This window comes from Carcharodon carcharias, chromosome 7, assembly GCF_017639515.1.
Source record: "Carcharodon carcharias isolate sCarCar2 chromosome 7, sCarCar2.pri, whole genome shotgun sequence".
In the NCBI taxonomy this organism is placed as follows: domain Eukaryota; kingdom Metazoa; phylum Chordata; class Chondrichthyes; order Lamniformes; family Lamnidae; genus Carcharodon; species Carcharodon carcharias.
In genome coordinates, this window is record NC_054473.1 from 1,056,833 (window position 1) to 1,066,709 (window position 9,877).

General features: G+C 49.8%; 1 protein-coding gene across 3 annotated transcripts in view; it reads right to left on the bottom strand.

Annotated features, from left to right (window-relative positions):
• LOC121280169 (glutamine-rich protein 1-like) overlaps nucleotides 1–8,501 on the bottom strand; it is a 64,099-nt gene extending 55,598 nt beyond the window's left edge. Inside the window, exon 1 of one of the 3 annotated variants that reach the window (XM_041191884.1) lies at nucleotides 8,353–8,501. Coding sequence is in view for 1 of the 3 variants with exons in the window: in XM_041191883.1 (XP_041047817.1) it covers nucleotides 8,020–8,022 (3 nt within the window). In the remaining 2 variants the exon portion in view is untranslated. Of the gene's footprint in view, nucleotides 1–8,019; nucleotides 8,169–8,352 lie in introns of those variants that run through there. The other 2 variants (XM_041191882.1, XM_041191883.1) reach the window with 2 other exon arrangements.
• Between the last annotated feature and the right edge of the window lie 1,376 nt (nucleotides 8,502–9,877).

Genomic DNA, 9,877 nt, shown 5'->3' on the forward strand with positions numbered 1-9,877 from the left:
ACTGGGAAATTAGGTTAAGGGGCAGGTCAGTAGAAATGGAGTGGCAGGCATTTAAGGAGATATTTCAGAATACTCATAAGAGGTACATTCTAGTGAGATAGAAAGACTGGGGGAAGGACGTACCATCCATGGTTAACCAAGCAAGTTAAAGATAGTATCAAATTGAAAAAGTGCACAAATTCACAAAGATTATTGGCAGGTTATAAGATTGGATAGAATATAAGACCAAGTAGCAAAGAATGATTTAAAAGGGAGAAATTAGAGTATGAGAGAAAGCTAGCTGGAAATATAAAAACTGATAGCAAGAGTTTCTGAGGATATTTAAAAAGAAAGAGTGTTGAGTAAAGAGAATGTTGATCCTCTACAGTGCGAGTCTGGGGAAACAAGAATGGAAAATAAGGAGATGACGGATGAATTGAACAGATATTTTACATCCAACTTCACAGTAGAGGAAACAAATAACATCCCAAAAATAGGTGCGCATCAACAGCTGAAATGGCACAGGGAACTTAATCAATTCCAATCACCAGGGAAAGGAAACTGAGAAAATTATTGGAACTAAAAGCTGATAAGTCCCCAGGTCCTGGTGGACTTCATCCTAGGGTCTGAAAAGTAGCTGCTGAGATAGTAGATGCATTGGTTTTAATTTTCCAAAATTCACTAGATTCTGGAAAGGTCCATCAAATTGGAAAATAGCAAATTTGATTCCTTTATTCAAGAAAGGAAGGAGAGAGAAAGAAACTACAGGCCAGTTAGCTTAACATCTGTCGTAGGGAAATTGCTGGAATCTGTAATTGAGGAGGTTATAGCGGGGCACTTAGAAAATCTTAATGCAATCAGGTAGCATGAACTTGTGAAAGGGAAATCATGCTTGACTAATTTATTAGGAGTTCTTTGAGGAAGTAACAAGCAATGTGGATAAAGGGGAACTGTTATGAGCTGTACTTAGACTTACAGAAGGCATTTGACAGGGTGCTTAATCAAAGGCTATGACACAAAATAAGAGTTCATAGTGTAGGGGGTAACATATGAGCATGGATGGGGGATTGCTTAGCTAACAGGAAAAAGAGTAGGGACAAATGAGCTATTTTTGGGTTGGCAAGGTGTAATGAGTGGAATGCCACAGGGATCAGTGTTAGGGATCAACTATTTACAATCTATATCAATGACTTGGATGACAGAACAAAACGTATGGTTGCTAAACTTGCTGATGATGCAAAGATGAAAGTATGTTATGAAGAGGACAAAAGGAGTTTGCAAAAGGATATAGATAGGTTAAGTGAGTGGGCACAAATTTGGCAGATGGAGTATAATGTGGGAAAATGTGAATCTTGGCAGGAAGAATAAAAAAACATTATTTAAATAGGGAAGACAATACAGTACTCTGCAGTACAAAGGGATGGGTGTCTTGGTAAATGAATCACAAAAGGTTAGTATGCAGTGATCAGGAAAGCAAATGAAATGCTGTCATTTATTGCAAGGGGAATGGAATATAAAAGTAGGGATGTTTTGCTACAGTTGTACAGGGCATTGGTGTAGATGTGGCCTTGCCACTGTGCAGTTTTGGTCTCCTTATTTAAGAAAGATGTGAGGAGTGGAGATTATTCTTTTTAATGTTTTTGGGGAATATAGTGGTATTCTATAAAGGCGGCTACATGTGGAAATGGTTTAATTAAGCTGGACAGGTTGCTAGGAATCAGGATATCGGGTGGGGGTTAAAACATGAAAGGATGAAGTCATTATGTTTGAGGTGCAAGTGAATAGACGGATCTAACATTTGCATTTTTAGATAAGTTGAGAGTTCATCTGAGTATCAAAGGGAAGGCAGAGGTGAAAAGAGACATGTCTGCATCTTGCAGGAGTTCCATGGGTAAACAGAACAGGGTATATTACATTCTATTGACCCGAAAGCAGGGGAAAGAGAGAAACATGAAACATTTTACATTTGGAAGGATTTGAGTGTCAAAGATATGTGAAAACAATGGAACATGAGATGAAAGGGGTGGTGGGGGAAATGGTATTTTAGAATTACTGTGGAGAGCTTGGGGGTTGAGCTGAATTGGGGCTGTTGACTATAGATGAGAGCTATTGGCTGTGGGATGAAGATCTCCTGGAAATAGCTCTAGGCTGCGGGGGAGATACAGTGTGAATCAGCCACCCAGTCATGTCAGAAAAAACTTGGGCTGGAACAAGTAGCCTTGCACTGAAGTTTTGGGTTTCCACAGCAGAGTGGGAGAATGTTGGGGTCATGTGATATGCCTTTATTAGACCTACAGTAGTTTGCCTTGTGGAATATTACTGGATTTTTATAGTTAAATATCTATAAAAGAAGTGCTGTCTGGGAGCAGTTTATTTTTGAGTCTGACCAAATAGAGTCATTTTGGGGGAATGTTTTGTTAGACTAATTTTTAACTGTGCAACTGTAATTGTGTGAACTTTTCTTTTCTTCTTGTTAATAAAACTTTTACTTTTTAAAAACCCAAAAGTGTTACTGGACTTCTTGCTGCTGAGATCAGTATGTCTTATTGGCAGAATACGAAAAAAAAGGTATGGCTCATTGGCCGAGTTTCCCTCTGGGATTTGGTTTGTGCAGCAATTAACATCGGGTGTGTCATAACAAAGAACATAACTGCATTAGCAGTTCAGAGAAGATTTAATCAGCTGATTCCTGGAATGAGGGAGTGATTTTGTGAGGAAAGGTTGGACAAGTTGGGCCTGTAACCAGCGGAGTTTAGAAGGCAAGGTGATCTTATTGAAACATTAGATCCCAAGGAGAGTCGACAGGTTGGATGCGGAGAGGATGTTTCCCCTTGTCGGGCAGACTAGAACTAGGGGATGCAGTTTCTTCTTATTCATTCATGGGCTGTGGGCATCGCTGGCTGGGCCAGCATTTATTGCCCATCCCTAATTGCCCTTGAGAAGGTGGTGGTGAGTTGCCTTCTTGAACTGCTGCAGTTCATGTGGTGTAGGTACACCCACAGCGCTGTTAGGGAAGGAATTCCAGGGTGTTGACCCAGCGACAGTGAAGGAACTGTGATATATTCCCAAATCAGGATAGTGAGTGATTTGGAGGGGAACTTCCAGGTGGTGGTGTTCCTATTTGTCTGCTGCCCTTGTCCTTCCAGATGGTAGTGGTTGTGGGTTTGGAAGGTGCTGTCAAAGGAGCCTTGGTGAATTCCTGCAATGCATCTTTCAGATGGTACACACTGCTGTTACTGTGCGTCGGTGGTGGAGGGAGTGAATGTTTGTGGATGGGATGCCAATCAAGCGGGCTGCTTTGTCCTGGATGGTGTCAAGCTTCTTGAATGTTGTGGGAGCTGCACTCATCCAGGCAAGTGGAGAGTATTTCATCACACTCCTGACTTGTGCTTTGTAGATGATGGACAGGCTTTGGGGAGTTAGGTGGTGAGTTACTTGTCGCACAATCCCAAGCCTCTTGACCTGCTCTTGTAGCCACAGCATTTATATGCTTAGTCCAGTTCAGTCCCTGGTCAATTATAACCCCCAGGATGTTGATAATAGAGGATTCAGTGATGGTAATGCCATTGAACATCAAGGGGCGATGGTTGGATTCTCTGTTGTTGGAGATGGTCATTGCCTGACACTTGTGTGGCATGAATGTTACTTGCCACTTGTCAGCCCAAGCCTAGATATTGTCCAGGTCTTGCTGCATTTGGATATGGACTGCTTCAGGATCTGAGTCATCGCGAATGGTGAACATTGTGCATTCATCAGAAAACATCCCCATTTCTGACCTTATGATGGAAGGAAGGTCATTGATGAAGCAGCTGTAGATGGTTGAGCCTTGGGACACTACCCTGAGGAACTCCTGCAGTGATGTCCTGGAGCTAAGATGGCTAACCTTCAACAACCACAATCATCTTCGCGTTACGTATGACTCCAACCAACAGAGAGTTCCCCCCCACCCCCCGCCAACTGATTCCCACTGACACTAGTTTTGCTAGGGCTCCTTGATGTCAAGGGCAGTCACTCTCACCTTGGGAGTTCAGCTCTTTTGTCCATGTTTGAACTAACGGTGTAATGAGGTCAGGAGCTGAGTGGCCCTGGCGGAACCCAAATTGGGTATCAGTGAGCAGGTCACTGCTAAGCAAATGCCACTTGAACATCACCATTGATGACCCCTTCCATTACTTTACTAATGATCGAGAGTAGACTGATGGGGCGGTAATTGGTCGGGTTGGAGTTGTCCTGCTTTTTGTGCAAGGACATACCTGGGCAATTTTAAACATAGCTGGGTAGATATCAGTGTTGTAGCTGTACTGGAATAGCTTGGCTAGGGGCACGGCAAGTCACTGATGTGCTGGGCTCCTCCATCATTGAGGATGGGGACATTTGTGGAGCCTCCTCTCCTCCAGTGAGTTGTTTAATTGTTCACCACCATTCATGACTGGATGTGACAGGACTGCAAAGCTTAGATCTGATCCATTGGTTGTGGGATCACTTAGCTCTGTCGATCACTTGCTGCTTATGCTGTTTGGCAGGCAAGTAGTCCTGTGCTGTAGCTTCACCAGGTCGACACCTCATTTTTAGGTATGCCTGGTGCTGCTCCTGGCATGCCCTCCTGCACTCCTTATTGAACTAGGGCTGATCCCCTGGCTTGGTGGTAATGGCAGTGTGGGAGATATGCCAGGCCATGAGGTTACAGATTCCAGTAACCTCATTCGAGTACAATTTTGCTGCCGCTGATGGCCCACAGCACCTCATGGATGCCCAGTCTGGAGTAGCTAGATATGTTCGAAATCTATCCCATTTAGCACGGTGGTAGTGCCACACAACACGATGGAGGGTATCCTCAATGTGAAGGTGGGACTTTGCCTCCACAACGACTGCACAATGGTTACTCCGACTGATACTATCATGGATGCATCTGTGGCAGGCAGGTTGGTGAGGATGAGGTCCAGTATGTTTTTCCCTCTTGTTGGTTCCCTCACCACCTGCCACAGACCCAGTCTAGCAGCTATGTCATTTAGGACTCGGCCAGCTAGGTCAGTAGTGGTGCTTCCGAGCCAATCCTGGGGATGGACATTGAAGTCCCCCACCCAGTACTCTCTGCACCCTTGCCACCCTCACTCAGTGCTTCCTCCAAGTGGTGATCAACATGGAGGAAGCACTGATTCATCAGCTGAGGGAGGGTGGTACGTGGTAATCAGCAGGAGGTTTCCTTGCCCATGTCTGATGCCATGAGACTTCACGGGGTCCGGAGTTGATGTTGAGGACTCCCAGGGCAACTCGCTCCCAACTGAGCCACCTCTGCTGGGCCTGTCCTGTTGGCAGGACAGGACAACCGGGGGATGGTGATGGCGGTGTCTGGGACATTATCTGTACGATATGATTCCGTGAGGATGACAATGTCAGGTTGTCACTTGACTAGTCTGTGAAACAGCTCTCCCAATTTTGGCACTAGTCCCCAGATGTTAGTAAGGAGGGCTTTGCAAGGTCGACAGTTTGCCATTGTTGTTTCCAGTGCCTAGGTCGATGCCGGGTGGTCCGTCAGGTTTAATTCCTTTTTTGAGACTTGAGAGGTTTGATACAACTGAGTTTGCTAGGGCATTTAAGAGTCAACCACATTGCTGTGGGTCTGGAGTCACATGTAGGCCAGACCAGGTTAGGACTCCTCACCCTCCTTCTTTCCTCATGCCCCTGAATTTTGTTTCTCCTTCCAGTATTTTTCTCTTTTGAAGGCTACTATTGAATCTGTATCCACCATCCTACCAGGCTGCACATTCCAAATCCCAACCATTCATATGTGAAAAAGTTTGTCCTCGTCTCTTTTGTAAATTACCTTAAATCTGTGCACTCTGGTTATCGGAAACAGTTTCTATTTACTCTACCTTCATGAATTTAAGCATTTCTATTAAATCTCCTCTTAGCCTTCTCTGCTCCAAGAAGAATAATCCCAATTTCTACAGGTAACTTTAATCCATCAACCTGGGAACCTTGCTAGTAAACCTCTTCACCACTCTCTCCAAAGCGTTTACATCCTTACTAAAATATCATGCCCACAACTGCACATTGCACTCCAGCCGATTTAAATATTTATCAACATAACAGTCCCTTGGTCTCTTCCTCTCTAATCATAGAGTTCAAGATGCAGAAGCAGAAACTGACCAACTTTATCCTGGTGAATAGATCTGATGATGGAGTTAAATGTCAGAAAAAAGTCCAGGTGCACAGGTTGCATTGGTGCCACAAAGTTTGTACTATAGGAGTCAAGGGGTATGTGGAACAGGTGGGGAAGCAGAGTTGAGATCAAGATCAGATCGGTAATGATCTTATTGAATGGCGGAGCAAGCTCGAGGGGCCAAATGGCCTACTCCTGCTCCTTATTTGTAGGTTCTTAATCTTCTATCTTTCTCACTACTTTCTGCAGCGATATGGCACAGAACCATATTAAATCAGCCCAAAAGGTCAGAGCCCAAGATAAGCTTGGATATATCTTGATTTTAAAATTTCTATCCTCTTGTCCAGATCCCTCCACTTCTCCCTCTCTCTGTCATCTCCACCAACTTTCCAACGTCTCTGCATTCCTTCAGTTCTAGCATCTTGCAAATACCCACAGGCTCCATTGGGCTGGGGGGTGGGGTTAAGCAGAGGCTCCATGGGGAGGGGGGGGTTAAGCAGAGGCTCCATGGGGAGGGGGGGGTTAAGCAGAGGCTCCATGGGGAGGGGGGGGTTAAGCAGAGGCTCCATGGGGAGGGGGGGGGTTAAGCAGAGGCTCCATGGGGAGGGGGGGGTTAAGCAGAGGCTCCATGGGGAGGGGGGGGTTAAGCAGAGGCTCCATGGGGAGGGGGGGGTTAAGCAGAGGCTCCATGGGGAGGGGGGGGTTAAGCAGAGGCTCCATGGGGAGGGGGGGGTTAAGCAGAGGCTCCATGGGGAGGGGGGGGTTAAGCAGAGGCTCCATGGGGAGGGGGGGGTTAAGCAGAGGCTCCATGGGGAGGGGGGGGGTTAAGCAGAGGCTCCATGGGGAGGGGGGGGGTTAAGCAGAGGCTCCATGGGGAGGGGGGGGTTAAGCAGAGGCTCCATGGGGAGGGGGGGGGTTAAGCAGAGGCTCCATGGGGAGGGGGGGGGTTAAGCAGAGGCTCCATGGGGAGGGGGGGGTTAAGCAGGGGCTCCATGGGGAGGGGGGGGTTAAGCAGGGGCTCCATGGGGAGGGGGGGGTTAAGCAGAGGCTCCATGGGGAGGGGGGGGTTAAGCAGGGGCTCCATGGGGAGGGGGGGGTTAAGCAGAGGCTCCATGGGGAGGGGGGGGTTAAGCAGAGGCTCCATGGGGAGGGGGGGGTTAAGCAGAGGCTCCATGGGGAGGGGGGGGTTAAGCAGAGGCTCCATGGGGAGGGGGGGGTTAAGCAGAGGCTCCATGGGGAGGGGGGGGTTAAGCAGAGGCTCCATGGGGAGGGGGGGGTTAAGCAGAGGCTCCATGGGGAGGGGGGGGTTAAGCAGAGGCTCCATGGGGAGGGGGGGGTTAAGCAGAGGCTCCATGGGGAGGGGGGGGTTAAGCAGAGGCTCCATGGGGAGGGGGGGGTTAAGCAGAGGCTCCATGGGGAGGGGGGGGTTAAGCAGAGGCTCCATGGGGAGGGGGGGGTTAAGCAGAGGCTCCATGGGGAGGGGGGGGTTAAGCAGAGGCTCCATGGGGAGGGGGGGGGTTAAGCAGAGGCTCCATGGGGAGGGGGGGGTTAAGCAGAGGCTCCATGGGGAGGGGGGGGTTAAGCAGAGGCTCCATGGGGAGGGGGGGGTTAAGCAGAGGCTCCATGGGGAGGGGGGGGTTAAGCAGAGGCTCCATGGGGAGGGGGGGGTTAAGCAGAGGCTCCATGGGGAGGGGGGGGTTAAGCAGAGGCTCCATGGGGAGGGGGGGGTTAAGCAGAGGCTCCATGGTGATGGTGGGGGTGGGGGGGCGCTGGCCACTGACTCCCTCCCCTCCCCTCCCCTCCCCTCCCCTCCCTCGCGGTGCTGCGGGGCGAGCCCTCACAGCGGGAGCTCGGTCTGTGGCCTGGGGCTAACTCACCATCAGCGGGCTCGGTGTGAGGCGGTGCTCAGCTCCCACTCCAGGGCTGCGGCCTAGTGGATCCTCGGCGTCGGCTGGAGCCACGATCCCGCCCGAGTGACCACTGACGTCAGCACGTACTCACCGGAGCGAGCACGCATTGGGTGTCGCGCCCGGAGTTGGGGGGCACGCGCACGCTGCATTTCCCCCTTGCGCCTGTCTCGGGGACGCGCGCGCGCGCGCGCCACGCGGGCCAATCGCCCGCGCTCCCGCCGCGCCCGGGGCCCCGCCAGAGCCCGGCCCGGGGAGCCGCACTCCCTGCACCGCCTCCGCCTCACAGCGGCTCCCACCTACCTCAGCCCGCGGCGGTGGATGCGCGGTGCCGATCCCGCTCGTACCCGACCTCCGCCGGCTCCGCTCTCCGCCCACCGGCCTTTTTATTGTGTTTTCTTTCCTTCTAAATCTCAGAGAGCGCCATCTTACAGTCAGCCCTCAGCAGCCAATCAGCGCCGCCCTACCCCCACCCCCCCCCCCTCCCTCCCGCAGCCATTCAGTGCCGCCCTCCTTCCCCGGAACCAATCAGCGCCGTCTTCCCTCCCAGGAACCAATCAGCGCCGCCCTCCCTTCCCGCAGCCATTCAGCACCTCCCTCCCTCCTCGGAACCAATCAGCGTCGCCCTCCCTTCCCGCAGCCAACCAGCGCCGCTCACCCTCCCACGAACGAATCAGCGCCGTCCTTCCTACCGCAGCCAATCAACACCATCCTTCCCGCAGCCAATCAACTCTGCCCTCCCCTGCAGCCAATCAGCGCCGCCCTCCCACCGTAAGTCTCGCGAGGCTTCAGTCCGCCTTAAAGGGCCCCTTCTGCTCAGTGTGTGGTGTCTTGTTCCAGGAACTGGTAAAGGCCATTCAGCCCCTCAAGTCTGTTCGCCCAATCATTTAGTTCATGGCGAAAAATTTTCTTACATCACAAAATCAAAAATACCTGGATAACCTCAGCAGTTCTGACAGCATCTGCGGAGAGGAACACAGTTAACATTTCGAGTCCGTATGACTCTTCAACAGACCTAAGGAAAAATAGAAAAGAGGTGAAATATAAGCTGGTTTAAGGGTGGGGGTGGGAGGGACAGGTAGAGTTGGATAGAGGGCCAGTGATAGGTGGAGATAACCAAAAGATGTCACAGACAAAAGGACAAAGAGGTGTTGAAGGTGGTGATATTATCTAAGGAATGTGTTAATTAAGGTACAGATAGCCCTAGTGGGGGTGGGGTGGGGGGAAGGGATTGAAATAGGCTAAAAGGTAGAGATAAAACAATGGATGGAAATACATTTAAAAGTAATGGAAATAGGTGGGAAAAGAAAAATCCATATAAATTATTGGGAAAAAGGGGGATCGGAAAGGGGGTGGGGATGGAGGAGAGAGTTCATGATCTAAAGTTGTTGAACTCAATATTCAGTCCGGAAGGCTGTAAAGTGCCGAGTTGGAAGATGAGGTGCTGTTCCTCCAGTTTGCGTTGAGCTTCACTGGAACAATGCAGCAGGCCAAGGACGGACATGTGGGCAAGAGAGCAGGGTGAAGTGTTGAAATGGCAAGCGACAGGGAGGTCTGGGTCATGCTTGCAGACAGACCGAAGGTGTTCTGCAAAGCGCTCACCCAGTCTTACATCCGTCTTGTATCTTACATCCATTTACTCAGCCTTGGTTTCATATCACATATATCCTGTCATTCTGGCCCTTATTTATCCTTCAACCAATTTAACGTTCAACCTTTTATGGGATCTTGCTGTGCAAAATCTGGCTCTTGTTTCCTACATTACCTTTTTAAAATCGATTTATGGGATGTGGGCTTCACTGGCTGGGCCAGCATTTATTGCCCATCC